This window comes from Macaca fascicularis, chromosome 5, assembly GCF_037993035.2.
Source record: "Macaca fascicularis isolate 582-1 chromosome 5, T2T-MFA8v1.1".
In the NCBI taxonomy this organism is placed as follows: Eukaryota; Metazoa; Chordata; class Mammalia; order Primates; family Cercopithecidae; genus Macaca; species Macaca fascicularis.
In genome coordinates, this window is record NC_088379.1 from 155,764,289 (window position 1) to 155,782,901 (window position 18,613).

Sequence of the window (18,613 nt, forward strand, 5' to 3'; positions counted from 1 at the left end):
TCTTGGCTCACTGCAATCTCCACCTCTCAGATTCAAGTGATACTGCTACCTCAGCCTCCCAAGTAGCTGGGATTACAAGTGTGCACCACCACACCTGGTTAATTTGTGTATTTGTAGTAAAGATGGAGTTTCGCCATGTTGGCCAGGCTGGTCTCGAATTCCTGACCTCAGGTGATCTGCCCACCTTGGCCTCAAAGTGCTGGGATTACAGGTGTGAGCCACCACACCCAGCCTAGACCTATATAATCTAATCTGCATTTTAACAAGATCATCAAATTTATGAATCACCTTGTGTTTTTTAATCATCTTATGTTTATGTATTTCCTTAAAATTTCAGAAGCACTACTTTAGAGCAAAATGAGATAGGGGAGCACCTCTAAGTCCAGCTACTAGGAAAGATGAGGAAGCGAGATCACTTGAGCCCAGGATTTTGACACCAGCCTTGGCAACAAAGCAGAACCACCATCCCAGGGAGAAAAAAGAAAAAATAATAAAAATTAAAAGGATAGGGGAGAGTAGAAACTCCTGACCAAAATCACCTCAGTAAATTTTTCAAAATACATCCTCCTTCTTCCCCATCCAACCTACCAACTACTACTATGTACATTAAAAAGCACATTAAAAAGTAACATACGACAAATTAGCTAACACATATCTTCTCACCAACAGAAGATGGATAATTTTCAGTGTCATCTCTAAATTACTGAAAATTTCTTTTAGTAAATTCCCAACGGTTTTTAACAGCTCACCTAGTCGGAGACACTGCCGCAAAATTCCTCCAGATGACATACTTTTTTCAGCTTCAATTTCAGTAAAGCCAAGAGAACTTGCAAATATAAGCACATCCACAAGGCTAATTAGCCTCTGCAAAAATGTCACAGAGGCTTCTATTGAAAGGCCTTGAGTAGGTTCAATATTTTCCAGTTCATGCTGTAAAGAATACAGTTTGACATTTATATATATACATATTCTGAAAAAAAATAATTTTTCCAGATATAGTCCTAAATTTTATAAATTGTATAAGAAGTCAGACTTTCAGAAACCTAGTAACACAGAGTGATTTATACTTATTATTTCATCTAAAAAGGGTGGGGGTTGAGGAGGAGCAACAGAAACATACAGGTGAAACACCATGAACCATATTCTTCACTACCTGACTCATACTTAGGGAATCAACATTCTCTCTCGTTCTTTCATTACTAGAACAGATTCTAAGGTCCTCTCAAGTAAAAGATCCTATTGTTTTTTATTTATAGCACCTATGATGCACAGTAACCACCACATTTAAGTTTTAGTCAATAAAGTTGCATAACACTTATGTTTTCACACCAATTTTATATAGTAATTAAGTGCTTACTGTAGCTGATGTAGCAGCTGAAAGCAATGGCAGTATACCCCCACAAGCCATGACCATATTGTCCATCACTTGAGAGATGAGATGAATTGTGTTGTGTACAAAGATGACATTATCACTGCTATTCACGAAGTCCATAACTGTCTTTGTTGAATGGCTGTCCAAAGATAAATGATGTTTACTGATAAAGCTAAAGGAAAGAAATCACAGTTTGCCTACTTGAGGGGAGGGAAGATAAGAAGGTGCTTTTGCTTCATCTTGAAAACTGAAGGAAGATGATGCAGCAGGCATTTGGGGGGTGTATACTTCTTCAGAAGAAACAGACCATTCCATATCAGTAGCTACTATCCATGCCCTCCTTCAGTGCTGAAACATAAATACTATTCATTTTACACTGGATATCAAAAGTTGAAGAAAATTATCCTAACTGGGAACAAAACTAAGAAATCATGTGACAAAAATTATGAGGTAAATAGTGGTAAATGTGCTACTAAAAATGAATATTCTTCTGTAATGCCTATAAAATGCCTTTAAACATAACAAGAATCTTACATAAATAAAAAGAAATAAATTAGGTACCTTTAAAATCATAAATCATACAATGGAGGATAATTTGAGGTACACAGATTTTTTTAAGGCTAAAAATACACTGGAAATATTGATAATGTTATACCAATTTTTTGTTTTTTTGAGACAGAGTCTCACTCTGTTGCCCAGGCTGGAGTGCCGTGGCACAATCTCGGCTCACTGCAAGCTCCACCTCTCGGGTTCATCACGCCATTCTCCTGCCTCAGCCTCCCAAGTAGCTGGCACTACAGGCGCCCACCACCACTCCTAGCTAATTTTGTATTTTTAGTAGAGACAGGGTTTCACCTTGTTAGCCAGGATGGTCTCGATCTCTTGAGCTTGTGATCTGCCCGCATCAGCCTCCCAAAGTGCTGAGATTACAGGCTTGATCAACTGCCCCCGGCCTATACCAATTATTTTTTAATACTTCTAGTAATAAACCAGCTTGATAGACCTACCTTCTGGGGAATTACATGCCATAAAATTGCTACAGGAAACCTACTACAGATTTTTTACAAGAGAAACCTCTACTTTTCTCATTTTTGTAATCCAGATAAGGATTCCATTCTTATAATGGAGAATAAAAGTTAATTCAGTAAAACCCTACCACAGAATAATTTCTATTCTACTTTTTAACCAAATGTCTGGAATTAATTACAAAGTGTTTCTATAGATTTCTTTGAAAATCAAGACTAGGTTTATAAACATCTTCCATAATAAACATATAGACAAACCTTCTCCACATCTGTATATCTGTTTCTATTGAAAATAATAGATCAGTGAGCAAACGTTGATGCATCTGAGACCAGTTGAACTCAGGAATACGAAACATAGTAGATCTGGAATCCCTCCTTTGTCCATTAACTGCATCTGGTGCTATTCCTTGCCCTGGCTGCTCATGTTGCCTTGATATCTAATACAGAAAATTTAAAAAGTAATAAAATAGGTTCAACTTCAGCAGGAGGCTTTAGCAAAGTAAATAATTTAGTAGCTTCTATGCAATTCATCTAACACATTTTTAAGACACTATAAGAACCAAATTAGAGAGAGAAAAATTATCAATGAGTAATAACATTAATATTTTAGTATATGTAAGCAAAGCTATCAAAAGTGCGAAACTACCGCAATTCGAAAGTAATTAGCTTGGAACCACGTTAAGTATTACCACTATGTAGCATTTTATAAAGGAATCAAGTAACAGTTTTTAGTTTTTAGCCTTAGCCTAAAAGAAAGACAGTATTTAAAATCTAAGTGGCATCTGGATTATGAAGTGGCTAGAATGAAGAATAAAAACAGAGATAACATAATGAAGAACCAACCAACAAAAACAAAAAAAAGGAAGGCAGGATAGAGGATAAGAATTGAATAAAGTGGAAAATGACAACATGCTACCAAGCGTTGTCTCATGGGTCACTCTGAGATACAGACAGAGGAGAAGGCTGTGCCTCTAGATCTCACAAAGACTCCTCTCTCTTATAGACTTCATAAGACACTTCTAAATCACATGCTTGGCAACTAAAATTATACACTGGCAGGTAGGTGGCCCTAGAGTTTGCTGGAAAACTAATGTACTAGGATTGGGTTAGTCAAATAAAAGGTAAAATGCAAGTGTTTCCAATATTTGTTTTATAAACTAAAATTATACCAATCCTTCAAAGTGGTAACTTTTGCTGAGGCTATGGTAAAAATAATAATAAAAGCTGTCATTTAATGAACTCACATTCACTGTCAAACACTGTGCTAACGATCTGAAGTACAATCTTCACATTCACTGCATTTATTTAATTGCAAATAGCATGTGAACCAAATTCAAAATAAAATAAATTTAAGTATGTACACATGCTCTTTTTTAAGTCAGTGCAAAAATACTTGAAGTCGACAATATATAAAATCACCTCAAGCACATGTCGATGAGGCTGAGGTGCTTCCACGTTTGTACTGGCCTTCAACTCCAGCCTCTCAGTATCTGTAGCAACACTGGAAACATCCAACTTGGCAATCTTTTGCTCAGAAGAAGAAGCCTCAGAGACACTACCATGACAATCACTAAGTAATTTGGTTTCTCCAGTGAGGTTAGTTGCTTTCTTCCCTTCCTCCAGCATCTGACCAAGGTCTGATTCTACAGCTTTTTGGGAAACAGTAGTTTCTGGTGACATAACTGAAGACCCTGATGCTGTCATAGTCTGAATTCCAGAATCTTTAGAATCTTGAGTTTCAGTATCAGTTTGCTTTTCAGCCGCAGGTTTTCCTTCTTGAAATACTAATTTGTGATCATCACCAAACATGTCCAGTTTTTCACTGGCTTCCGATGCAGCTGGAGACAAACTGTTATCTTTGAGCTCTGTGGGTAGATTAGCTTCCTCAGTAGGACTGCCTTCTACTTTCAGTTCCACATAATCATCGTCTTCCTCTTCCTCTACTACAGACTTATCCAAGAATTCTGGCATTTCTGAAGCATCCTCTTCTGAAGGAGAACTTATAGAAGCAGTTACTTCACTGACAGTCATTGAATCTTTGCCAGTTGTTATAAAAGAATTAGAGGAAATAGTCACAGCTTCTATTAAGTCAGAAGATACTTCTGAATCACCTGCATTCCTTGTTTCATTTGTCCGTGTCTCTTCCAAAGTGCCTTCATCTGGTAACTCCTGATTTTCTTGCTCAGCTTTCATTTCTTCATAAGATGCATTAGTAATTTGCAGTTCACTATTAGATGCAGATTCTAGTGAACTTGTCTTCTCTATACTTGAATTTTCACTACCGTTTGTGGTGAAATGAGGATAGACAGGAGAATCCTTCGTACCTGGTTGCTGGGATCCTACTGAAAAGTTAACATCCCTGCTAATGCCAGAGGCTGCTTGAACTGAAGTTGAAGAATACAGCCCTATTTCTTCATCAGTTTTTCCTTGCTGTTCCCTAAATATATTGGCAAGGTTTTCTTTGTGTATTTCAAAAGTGACCTAGGTGAAAAATATACATTCAGTTAAAATATGCATGAGAAATGAACACAGAATACAAAATATAAAATTAAATAATTTTCAAATACATATTTTATATAATACAATAAAACGTAATTTTCCTATATTTTATTTTAGTAGAATGATAAATGTAAGTCAGTCACAGAAATCTAAATATTCATTAAAAACTACAGCCAATTTTAATGTTAACAAGTAGCCTAGCATGAAACCACAAGAAGAACATAATTATTTAGCCTATTATTAAAGATGTATAGGAAAAAGATACACTATTCTACTGGCCACCATAACTTGTACCAGAATTTAAGTATGTACTATTGGGAAGTGCTTTATGCACTGGATAACACTTGTTTCAACTGCTATGAATACCAATTTCCCCAGGACTTGTCCGCAGGAGAGATTAAAAATATCAATTAATTATGCTCACCATTACAGTAGCTCTATATATATCTATTAAGCTACAAAACCATTATCTCACTAAACTAATGAAAACAAATTCTTTTAGCAATGGGAGAAAAAAGATCCAGCCCTTCCTCCAAAGGTTAACCATAATTTCCAAAGTTTGGTCGAAAATAGTCTGAATGTTTCAATTGATCCATCCATACATCTATTCATTCCATTTATATCTGAGTGACTATTATATATATTAGGCACCATGAACGTTCCTATATCACGCTTTGCCTTTTACCCAAATGGAAAAAAAACTGAAAAAGTAAATTTTTTTTTTTTAGAGAGTGCTGTACTTGTTAATGTCACAAGATTTAGAATTTTTAAAATCTTTCTAAGGATTATCTCATATCCACCAACATGTGATTTCCATTGGTGTTTCAATGGTAACCCCCATCACCTCTTGCAACAAAAATGCCAGAAAAAACTATAACACATGCAGAAAGTATAAGCCTAATTATAGTTTATTTATCTCAAAAGTGTTTGTTTCTGTAATCTACATTATTATATAGAGTAAGCTGAACTTTCATTGAATAAATCTTTATTGAGCCATAGTATAAGAGGACGGAAGGACAATCAAGGAAGAAAAGCTGATCTTTTTATCCACAAAAATCAATAGGCCTTATTGAATCACAAGAGTATACACATAGATGAAAAGCAAACAAAAGTAAAAATTACTCTCAATGCAAAAAGTTCCTTCTATTGATATTAACTCGCCTTTACTCATGACATATACAGAACATTCATGCCATGTGATATACCTAAAAACAAAAACGTTCCGGGAATAAATATTTTCCTGTGAATATTTGTATTTTTCCTAATTGTAACTATGTTGTTAATTCTAAAACTTAGAAATCTTTTTATAATATTTCAACAATAAATGCATGTATCCCTCACTAAACAGTAAAATGACATAATCACATTAACAAAATATCCATTTCTTTTACATTCACAATGACAATATTTTATTTGACACGGGTTCTGTATTTTAATTGACCAATTCCTCATATTCATTCAACAAAAATTTACAGAACATCGGTAGCATGCCAGGCATTGTGTGATGAACACATTGTTCCTGACTTCATGGAGCTTATATTTTAATGAAGTTATCAGAAGATAAACACACGAATATGTAAGATAATGTCAAATAGTAATAAGAGCTTTGAAGGGAGGTGGAAGTACACAGAGAAGAACTGTGATGACAGTCTAGGTGAAAAGGTGTATTTACTAGTGTAACTGCAGCAGGCCTCTCTGTTCTATTTGAACAAAGGCAAGAATAAAAGAGAGAGCAAGCCATGTAAAAAGAAAAGAGTTTGAGGCAGAGAAGAACAAATGCAAAGACTTTGGAGCTGAAATAAGCTTGGCATGTATGATGAATAATAATAAAGCAATAAACTGAGAACTAAAGAAAATGAGGTCAAAGATGTGGCCACGAGCTAGATTATGATTGTAGAACATTACAGACTGTGTTAAAGACTGTATTTTATTCTAAGAGAGCCATTTGAGAATTAAGAGTGTAGGGAAGACAATCTGATTTCCCTTTTTAAAAGATCAGTGGCTGGGAATGGTGGCTCATGCCTGTAATCCCAGCACTTTAGAAGTCCGAGGCGGGCGGATCACCTGAGGTCAGGAGTTTGAGACCAGCCTGGCCAACATGGCGAAACACTGTCTCTACTAAAAACACAAAAATTAGCTGGGCGTGGTGGCATACACCTGTAATTCCAGCTACTCAGGAAGCTGAGGCAGGAAAATTGCTTGAACCCAATCCAGGAGGCGGAGGTTGCAGTGAGCCAAGATAGCATCACTGCACTCCAGCCTGGGTGACAAAGTGAGACTCCATCTCCAAAAAAAAAAAAAAAGGACTGGTTAGCCTACTTTTGGGAAAACTGACTTTAGAGAGAGCATTTCTGCATGAATAAACAATTATCATTATCAAAAGAAAGCAAGTTACATATTAGCAACCTCACAGTCATTTTGAAAATAGGCCATTTATTTCTACAATAGCCTGTGTTATAGAATGACTTTAGTTTTCAATAATCATTTGCTTTGATTTTATTTATATTAAAGGTTTTTAGAATTTGTATTATACAATGGATCAATAAACATGAGTGCATGTAATTTATATGTACAGGTTAAGAAATAACAATTTTTTTTTAATTTCACATACCTATCGCCCATGTCAAGAAGTAAAACATTACAAGTACCTCACAATTCCCCTACGTGCCCTGCCCAAACTGTACTCCCTACTTCTCCACTACAATCAGAAGGAAATCACTATCCTGATATTTCTGTTGTTCACTGTTTACAGTTTTACCTGGAGGACAGAGCTTTGGGAGATAATTTTAAAGGACAGTTTTACTGTCTATATACTAAACTTATCCATTATGTTTAGTTTAAACAACTACATCTAACACAAATCTAGTCAATTGTATTTTAAAGAGCAATACTGCCACAAGTGAGGCTCCCAAGAAAAGACAAGATACACAGAATCTGTGAGTTGCAGCAAGGCTTCAGCTGATTTGAGAGAATATGTAAAGCTATTTCTGGGAAGTCTTATAGGCAAGTCATTAGGAAATACAGGAAATATAGAGGTCAAAAGAACTGGAGAATCAGAGGTGGTGTATGCCAGGTAGAGTGTATTGGCATAAAATACTTTATAGTTTTCACTTCTAAGCTCACCATGGTGAACCTCCACCCTAAGAAGTAGGTCAAAGCACAGCATGTTTTTGTGGAGTGAAGTGAGAATCTTCAGGTGATTCACATTAGACAGGAAAACAGGAATTTAATCAGCACATGATGAAGGCAAGCAGGCTAAGTACTCCTAATAAGAATACAGGTCCCCCTCTCCTGAGTGAAACTGCTCCAGTCCAGATGGACTGTCATCTGTCTACTACATAGCTGCTATTGGGATCTCCCTTTCTAAAACAGTCCTGGAGATCCCCTTCATCTCTATTCTATGTTGTCTCTTGTTTCTTATATTTCATTTCTTTCTCTTTGTATTATTCTCTCCTTTTGTGCAATATCCTGCAGTGCCTTAAGAAAGGATGTATATGTTTCTTTGTTTCAATGTTTTGAGATCTCAAATATCTGAAAAAGTATTTATTCTCACTTCATACTTGATTAATAGTCAGAGTATAAAACCACGGATAGAAAAGCATTTACCTTCAGAATCTGAAATGCTTTTAAAATTCTAAAGTCTGTTGATTTTCAAATTTGTCCTTAATTTAATTTATCCAATGGTCTAAAAGCTAACTTGCAATTGAACAATTATCAGTATTATCTTTTTGAATGCTGTTTTCCTTAAGATATTTGTGACTTTAAAACTGATAATTTCCAATTAATTGCCAGATATTGTTCTAAATTACCCAACTAAAAGACTAGTCATTAATCTTCACAATCATTTGACAGCTAATCTATAGCTGTTTGTAATGTTTGGAAAGCACTTCTATAAACTACTAAAGATACTTACGAGCTAATGACTGTAACATTTCTTTTGCCATTACTTTCAACTTAATTGGCACTCAAATTTACTAATTAGTAGATAAAAGATAAACACAATACATCAAGATGTTAATATTATCTTTTTAACCTATATATTAAAACCGTATAACCTGTAAAATTTAGACTTTTTAAACTGTTAGGCAATGTTTAGCAACGGACTTTGTTTTTAAGCAAATGCATCTTTTTCAGTGTCTGTTTTCATATGAAAATACCAGCTAAATATGATGTTAACTTCTGATTAAGTTACCAACCTTTGATAAATAACATATATCTTTAAAAACAGGTGGATCTTCCCATTTGTATTATCAATGAGTGTAAGTCAAAATGATTGCCACCACATTCATGAGATCTTTTATAGAGACTCTGATGTATAACAATGGTATAGGTAACAGATATAATGGTAAAATCAAGGATTACTGACATAATAAGGAGCAATTCTAAAGGTTGGTAGTACTATCTCCATTTAAAAACACTGACAAAAGAATATTGCAGCAAATAACTTCTAATCTTTTCGTTTTTTAAAAAGTCATCTTGATCAATTTTAATTTCTCAAAAACATTCTAAACAGATGCTTTCATGCAAATCTACAGTATAAACTGAAACAAATGTTTAGAGGGCAATTTAGCAATATCTACTAAAACTTTTTAAAACATGTACAGACTCCTTCCTCTGGAAATTCCACTTATAGGAATTTATACTACAAAATAAGGGTTACAGTATTGAACCAGGCTCATCATTGCTCAATGATAAGGAACAGATAAAGTATGACTATAACATAAATCAACAGATTTTTAAAATCTCTCTTCCATCAATTTTTCTAAATACAATTTTGGAGAATGCTGGAATATAAAAAGAAAACTTGAATCATTTACACGATCACTCCTTCCTAGAATTTTAAGTGGTCTGATAACATTCAAATGTTACATCAAAGCTGAATCTTACGCTCCTTACTTCTCCATAATGTGAAATAATATGCAGACATTAGATTCATGTAAGAAAGATATCATTAAATAATACTGTAAAATAGTAAAAATACAATCACATTTTGTTAGCAAATACTATGTATGTGTAGATTATGTATAAAAGAGAAGACTAAAAGGTCTCATGCCAAAATGTTAATAATAAGTTATACAAAGGTGTGTGGATAATGGGTAATTTTTGTTTTCTGTGTGTATGCATTTCTGCTGGGTTCAAGATTTCCTGTAATGAAAACCTATTATTTCAATTTTTTTGAAATAATAAATGCTATTTGGTTTTCAACTGTTAAAGCTAAGAATACTTTTAGCCAGGAACAAAGGTGCATGCCTGCAGTCCTAGCTACTGGAGAGGTTGAAGGGAGAGGATCACTTGAGCCAAGAAGTATGAGGCTATAGTGTATTATATAAAATGGCACCTGTAAAGAACCACCGCACTCTAGCCTGGGAAGCACTGCAACACCCTGTCTCTCTCTCTCTTTTTTGTTTTTTATAAAGTACCATTTAAATTTGGTAAAAACACACACACAAACACACAGAAATCAGGTATTTTTCAAGAATTACTTAGCAATTAAATAAGGTATAAAGTGCTGACAATCCATGAAATGTGGAAATTTTGTAACTTTTTTATTTTTGTAATTTTTGGGAGGTATCTCCCTCCATCATGCAGGCTGGAGTGCAGTGGCACGATCTCAGCTCACTGCAGCTTCAGCATCCCGTATTCAAGTGATTTTCATTCCTCCACCCACCAGTATCTGGGACCACAGGCATGCACCACCACTCCTGGCTAATTTTTGCATTTTTAGTAGAGACAGGGTTTCACTATGTTGCCCAGGCTGGTCTCGAACTCTGGCCTCAAGTGATCCACCTGCCTCGACCTCCCAAAGTGCTGGGAGGCATGAGCCACCATGTCCGGCCAATTTTGTAACTTTTGAAATTTCTTCAAACAAGTCGCTTTTAATCTTATCATACAGTCACCATAAACACATATACATTTTTCTATATGCCAGTTCATATCTTATGATTTTAAAAATAATTTCAATAAACCAATTAGACAATTCTTTAAAAAAAAAAAATCTTATTTCCACATGCTTTTACCCAATCTAAATGGTAGTTTTTACAGTGACTGAAATTTATACTTCAGATATTTCATCAGATTATAGTAAATAGCAAGTAAAATCTTCAGCTATTTCAAATAATCCAAGATAATTAAGGACTTTATCCTCAAATTCACTATTTAGGAGGAAATCCAATTCATATCATACTTTAACTCCAGCGTGACTAATCTTTATTCATTTTAAGTGATAAACCCATTCTACCTTATGGCAATATGAGTCTACACAAAACACAGTATCTAAGGTATTAGTTTTCTTTGTTTAGAAAATTATGTCTTTAGAAAATTATCATAATTCAGAAGAGTTTAAATGCCTTAATTTAAATTTTAATTAATGAGTAAAAGCATTTTATCATACCCAGTGAAAAAGGTATTACTTAAGCACAGAAAAATGTTCAATTTGAAGCCAAAAACAAACAAAAAAAATGAAAACCTAGACAACAAATAAGACAATGAAATCACAAAGGTTACTAGGTGCACACTTTAAAACCCTGAGATCAAAGTAACCAACATAGTGCAGTTATATAGAAGAGCCTATTACTGCTTATAAAACCCAGTTCAGCTGCTGGAGGAGAGGTATACAGTGACAAACAGCTTCCCTGCTACAAAGGTGGCAGGAAATCTATCAAACTGGACAATAAAATTGCAATTGAGTTTCTTTGGCTTTTTATAGCAGCAGCATGTATCCTGATGTAACTCTGCAAAAGCCATCCCATTCTGCAACATTAGTTCTTTACACATCAGTTCTTTATCAAGAACCATGTTATAAATTTGTGATATTGAGATTCAAAATGACTACAAAAAGGAAAAAGCATCACTTCAATACTGTATGTATAAAAGTATTTTAAAATCTTCAGAATACTTTTAGAGAAAAGAAAATTTTGTTCCAGTAATTCCAGTGGAATTTTTAACAGCTGCTAAAAATTGTTCACCTACTTACTGAATCACTACAGTTCTACTCTAAGCTTTATTAAAAAATAATTTGAAGAGCCTTAGGGTGTAAGTTTCTGTTTTATTTTAAAAATAGCTATAAAGATTTAAAATTCCAAAAAACTTAACAGCATTCAAATAAATTACTTTGTATAAGTCTCATGAAACAGAAAAGCCTTTTAAAAATGAAGAAAATCCACACGAAAGAATAAAATTAAAACACATGTATGAAACACTAAAATAAAAGGTAAACAAATATAAGAGCCAACTTATAACTGTAAACTTTTGTTTTCCCTCTCATAAATAATGTTTTAGCATGTATTTTTAAAAGTACACTTTCACAGCAAAAAGTGATAGGTCTAGTTTTATTCAGATAAAAAGACTCCATGATTAACTTAGCATTATCCCATCTTATAAATGAATACTAAAACTTGAGTCAATGTGGTTCTTGGTCAAAAGCGGGCAGGCACTAGAGGCCTCTCCTTAAAGCAACTATTTTCTTCAGAAAAATTTTAAGATCTGTTTAAAGCCATAAGTCACTGGACTAAAGAAACATATAAACTAAGCAAAACTATAGTCATGCATCACTTAATCATGAAGACATGTTCTGAGAAATGCATCATTAAGCAATTTCATCATGTGAACACCATAGAGTGTACTTACACAAACCTAGATTGTATCACCTACTATATACCTAGGCTCTATAATATAGGTTATTGCTCCTAGGCTACAAACCTGTATAGCTTATTTACTGTACAGAAGCCTGCAGACAACTGTAATACAATATATGTATTTGTATATCTATTTTTATTTTTGTAATGTTTCAATTTTTAACAAAAGACTGAGTCTCGCTCTGTGACCCAGGCTGGAGTCCAGTGGCGCAATCTTGGTTCACTATTATGTTACTTCAAACTCCTGGGCTCAAGTGATCCTCCCATCTCAGCCTCCTGAGTAGCTAGAAATACAGGTGCATGCCACCATCCCAGCTAGTGTGTGTGTGTGTGTGTGTGTGTGTGTGTGTGTGTGTGTGTGTGTGTGTGTGTGTGTGTGTAGATTGAGACTCGCTATGTTGCCCAGGCTTTTGTGTGTGTGTGTGTGTGTGTGTGTGTGTGTGTGTGTGTGTGTGTGTGTGTAGATTGAGACTCGCTATGTTGCCCAGGCTTTTGTGTGTGTGTGTGTGTGTGTGTGTGTGTGTGTGTGTGTAGATTGAGACTCGCTATGTTGCCCAGGCTGGTCTCAAATTCCTGGCCGCAAGCCATCTTTCAGACTTGGCCTCCCAAAGTGCTGGGATTAGAGGTGTGAGCCACCATTCCCAGCCCTTATATGTGTGTATGTAAGGTTTAGAAATGTGTATCTAAACAAATATAAACATAGAAAAGGTATAGTAAAAATCCAATATAAAATATTTAAAATGGTACCTACATAACGCATTTACCATGAATGGAACTTATAAAACTAGAAGTTGCCCTGGGTCAATCAGTAAGTGGTGAGTAAATGTGTAGGTCTAGTACACTACAGTAGACTTTTATAAACACTGTTAATATAGGCTACACTAAATTTATTTTTAAAAACTACTTTTCTTTGTTCAATAAGAAATTAACCTTAGCTTACTGTAACATTTTAGCTTTATAAACATTTTAATTTAAAATTTTTTTTGACTCTTCTGAAGTCAAATTTAGCTTAAAACACAAACACATTGCACAGTTGTAAAAAAATATTTTCTGCCAGGCACAGTGGCTCACACCTGTAATCCCAGTTACTTGGGAGGCTGAGGCATGACAATTGCTTGAACCTGGGAGATGGAGGTTGCAATGAGCCAAGATTACACCACTGCACTCCAGCCTAGGTGACAGAGCGAGACTCCGACTCCAGGAAAAGAAGAAAAAAAAAGTTAGAACGGCGATCATTAAAAAGTCAGGAAACAACAGGTGCTGGAGAGGATGTGGAGAAATAGAAACAGTTTTACACTGTTGGGATGGTAAACTAGTTCAACCATTGTGGAAGACAGTGCTGCGATTCCTCAAGGTTCTACATCTAGAGCTAGAAATACCATTTGACCCAGCTATCCCATTACTGGGTATATACCCAAAGGATTATAAATTATGCTACTATAAAGACACATGCACATGTATGTTTATTGCGGCACTATTCACAATAGCAAAGATTTGGAGCCAACCCAAATGTCCATCAATGATAGACTGGATTAAGAAAATGTGACAAATGTACACCATGGAATACTACGCAGCCACAAAAATGGATAAGTTCAAGTCCTTTGTAGGGACATGGATGAAGCTGGAAACCATCATACTGAGCAAACTATCGCAAGGACAGAAAACCAAACACCACATGTTCTCACTCACAGGTGGGAACTGAACAATGAGAACACTTGGACACAGGACGGGGAACATCACACACCCGGGCCTGTAGTGGGGTGGGGGGAAGGAGGAGGGATAGCATTAGGAGATATACCTAATGTAAATGATGAGTTAATGGGTGCAGCACACCAACATGGCACATGTATACATATGTAACAAACCTGCACATTGTGCACATGTACCCTAGAACTTATAATTTAAAAAAAAAAAAAAACAAGGCCGGGTGCAGTCACTCATGCCTGTAATCCTAGCACTTTGGGAGGTGGAGGTGGGTGGATCCCCTGAGCTCAGGAGTTCAAGACTAGCCTGGGCAACGCGGTGAAACCCCATCTACTAAAAATACAAAAAAATTAGCCAAGTGTGGAGGTGCACACCTGTAGCCCCAGCTACTCGCCAGGCTGAAGCAGGGGAATCGCTTGAACCCAGGAGGCTGAGGTTTCAGTGAGCCAAGATTGTGCCATTGCATTCCAGCCAGGGTGACAGAGCAAGACTCTGTCTCATTAAAACACACATACACACACACGCACACACACACACACACACACACACACACACACTCTAACCGGGTGTGGTGGTTCATGCCTATAATCCCAGCACTTTCAGAGGCCCAGGTAGAAGGACCACTTGAGTTCAGGAGTTGAAGACCAGCCTGAGCAATACAGTAAGACCCCGTCTCTACAAAAAATGTAAAAAATTAGCCAGATGTGGTAGCACATGCCTGTAGTCCCAGCTACTCAGGAGGCTGAGGTGAGAGGATCACTTGAGCCCAGGAGTTTGAAGCTGCAGTGAGCTATGATCACACCACTACACTTCACCTGTCTCAAAAAATAAATATTTTTTTCCTTTCTCTATATCCTTATTCTAAAAGCTTTTTTCTCTTTTTAAAATTATATATATTTTTCAAGCTTTTTTGTTAGAAACTAAGACACAATCCAGGCCCGGTGGCTCATGCCTATAATCCCAGCACTTTGGGAGGCTGAGGCAGGCAGATCACTTGAGGTCAGGAGCTCGAGACCAGCCTGGCCAACAATGGCAAACCCCGTCTCTACTAAAAATACAAAAATTAGCCAGGTGTGGTGGCGGGCAACTGTAATCCCAGCTACTTGGGAGGCTGAGGCATAACAATCATTTGAGCCCGGGGGGCAGAGGTTACAGTGAGCAGAGATTGTGCCACTATACTCTAGCCTGGGTGACAGCGAGATTCTTTTGCCTGAGCTTATACAGCTAATAATTACTATAAATCAGGATTCACACCCTGTCTCCAAAGTCCACATTTTTTCATTACTTACACAAATCAATTGAAAACTGGATATAAATACCTAGTCATAAATATTCACAAGCTCAAAACACTTGGGATACCACCTAATCCAACTCCTTTATTTTGTATATAGGGAACTCAAAAAGACTAATCTATTCACCCTAAATACACTATTATTTTCTAAGATAGCAGTTCTCAAACTTTTTGGTCTCATGACACTTTACTCTTTGTTTGTTTGTTTGTTTGTTTGAGACAGAGAATCGCTCTGTTGCAGGCTGGAGTGCAGTGGTGCGATCTCTGCTCACTGCAACCTCCACCTCGCGGGTTCAAGCGATTCTTCTGCTTCACCCTCCCAAGTAGCTGGGACTACAGGCATTTGCCACCATGCCCAGCTTATTTTTGTATTTTTAGTAAAGACAATGTTTCACCATGTTGGCCAGGATGATCTCAATCTCTTGGCCTCGTGATCCACCTACCTCAGCCTCTCACAGTGCTGGGATTACAGGCGTGAGCCACCAAGCCGGGCAACACTTTACATTCTTAAAAAGTATTAAGGCCCCCAAAGACCCTTTATCTATGTGGATTATATTTACTACTGCTTATTACATTAGAAATTAAAACTGAGACCTTTTAGAAATATTAACCCACTTAAAAATAATAAACTCAATATATAATATAAATAACATTTTCTGAAATGGTTATTTTTCAAAACCAAACAATAACGAGAAGAGTGTTATTACTTCATATTTTTGTGAATCTCTTTAAAGTTTGGCTTCATAGAAGACAACTGCATTCTCATATTTGCTTTTGCATTCAATGTGTTGCATATATTGGTTTGGCTAAAGTATATAAAGAAAATCTACCCTCATATAGATTTGTAGTAGGAAAGGAGAACTGCACAGACCCCATGAAAAGGTCTCATGGGCCCAAGTTCTTTTTTATTTTTTTTGAGACAGAGTCTCTGTCACCCAGGCTGGAGTACAATGGTATAATCTTGGCTCAATGCAATGTCTGCCTCCCGGGTTCAGGCTTCTCCTGCCTCAGTCTCCCAAGTACCTGGGATTACAGGCATGCACCACCATGCCCAGCTAATTTTTGTATTTTTAGCAGAGATGGGGTTTCACCATGTTGGCCAGGCTGGTCCCGAACTCCCGACCTCAAGTGATCCAGCCGCCTCAGCCTGTGATTACATGCAGGTGCCATCACGCCTGGCTGCCCTCCCAAGGTCTTTAGGTTATACTTTTAACAATGATTGCTTTAAAGTTTATAATCCTCTAGCCATCTTTCCTAAAGACTTCAAGAAACTAAGGGGAATTGACATATATTTATTAGAAAATGTAAAAAATCTGCTTTATACTGGGCACTCCCCTAACCTAGAATCTCCCCTAGAAATCTCTGAAATCTACTCCAAATGTATATGAGGCACAAATTCCACCCTATTTTTCTTATAATCTTTTGTAAACGGCAACACCGTATGAGAAAAAAAATCAGTCTAGATTGCACCAGCCTACTGCAATAGAAATGAGAATATCTGGGCATCGGCACAAACTAAAGTTACAGAAAGGATGGCAAACAGTTCCTATTAATGAGCCAAATAGTAAATATTTTAGACTTTAGGGACCATGTCGTTGATGTAACATGTATGATCATCCTTATAGTGTGAAAGTAGTCATATACAATATATAAAAGAATGGTAGTGGATACGTTCTAGTACAATTATATTTAGATCTGACCCTTAGGCCATGGCTAGCTGAATTCTGTTTTAGACAAAACAGATCAACCTCAAAAAATAGTGACTAAAACAAAGCCATTTTATAAAATCAGATCTCTTTTCTTACTTACAAATGGATTTTACTCCTTGTAAACCCTTGCAGTAGAAGCATACTTTCTTCTCAATGAGGAAAGAGGAGGCAGAATGAATAATTTGTAGTACCTTTCAATAATTAAAATCAATTCAAATACCTAGAAACATGTAATTAGGAAAGGGCAATATTTTTATTTTTTCAGATGGAGTCTCACTCTGTCACCAGGCTGGAGTACAATGGCTCTATCTCTGTTCACTGCCACCTCTGCTTCCCAGGTTCAAGCAATTCTCCTGCCTCAGCCTCCCAAGTAGCTGGGATTACAGGAGCATGCCACCATGCCTTGCTAATTTTTGTATTTTTAGTAGAGATGGGGTTTCACCATGTTGGCCAGGCTAGTCTTGAACTCCTGAGCTCAGGGGATCCACCCACCTTGGCCTCCCAAAGTGCTGGCATTACAGGCATGAGCTACCATGCCCGGCCGGAAATGGCAACATATTCTACAGAATGACAAAATATTTTAGAATAACTTTGATAGTCAGTAAAATGAAACACTTAAAGATATACAAAAATTATCATTCTTGGTATTTATTCCTTCCAGTCAATTTTTATTAGATAGCTATATAATTATACTATATTCCTTCTGAGTAATGAGAGGTCTTAAGATTCAAAAAACATACACCGTAAATGAAACTAATAAATTTTAATGCATTAATTACTTGAAATGTAACTTTTCCTTAGAAGGTACAAACATAAAACTCCAAAAATAATTAGATAATCCACATATTGGCAGAAGATATTCATAAACAACATAACTAGCAAAGGATTAAGATTGAAACTATATAAAGAACTCCCACAAAACAACAAGAAAACGCAGATCAAGATTATGGTGATGCAGCATTTTAAATTCATCCAAGTGACAAAGTTTTAAACTCCAGCCATACCACATGATTAGCTGACGTGAAACAATGAGAACCTAAACACTGTTGGTGAGATGTAAACTGATTCACTACTTTAGAATACTGTATTGTATTGGAATACAATACTTTGGAAAAGAATTTGCATTATCTTGTAAAGTTCAACATTTTCACCTTACAAGTCAGCAATTCTACTTCTAGGAATATATGCAGAAAATTCTTGAACAAGCACAAAATGTATACGAAAATGCTCATTAGTTGGTAAATAGTCATGTCATGCAATACATTACAACTGAGAAAATGAACAAAACTACACGGGTCAATGTGGATGAATCTCAAACAACAATAAGCACAAACAGTAATTAACAAAAAAATGCATTCAGTATGTTGCATTTACCTTAA

General features: G+C 36.1%; 1 protein-coding gene across 8 annotated transcripts in view; it reads right to left on the reverse strand.

Annotated features, from left to right (window-relative positions):
- Positions 1-18,613, reverse strand: part of LRBA (LPS responsive beige-like anchor protein) — a 768,738-nt gene that overhangs the window by 601,268 nt on the left and 148,857 nt on the right. For all 8 annotated transcript variants that reach the window (XR_012435154.1, XR_010586615.2, XM_015450901.3 and 5 more), the window contains exons 23-26: positions 3,817-4,878; positions 2,656-2,834; positions 1,358-1,511; positions 750-930 (exon numbers count right to left, since the gene is read on the reverse strand). Coding sequence is in view for 6 of the 8 variants with exons in the window: in XM_015450901.3 (XP_015306387.2) it covers positions 750-930; positions 1,358-1,511; positions 2,656-2,834; positions 3,817-4,878 (1,576 nt within the window). In the remaining 2 variants the exon portion in view is untranslated. The remainder of the gene's footprint in view (positions 1-749; positions 931-1,357; positions 1,512-2,655; positions 2,835-3,816; positions 4,879-18,613) is intronic.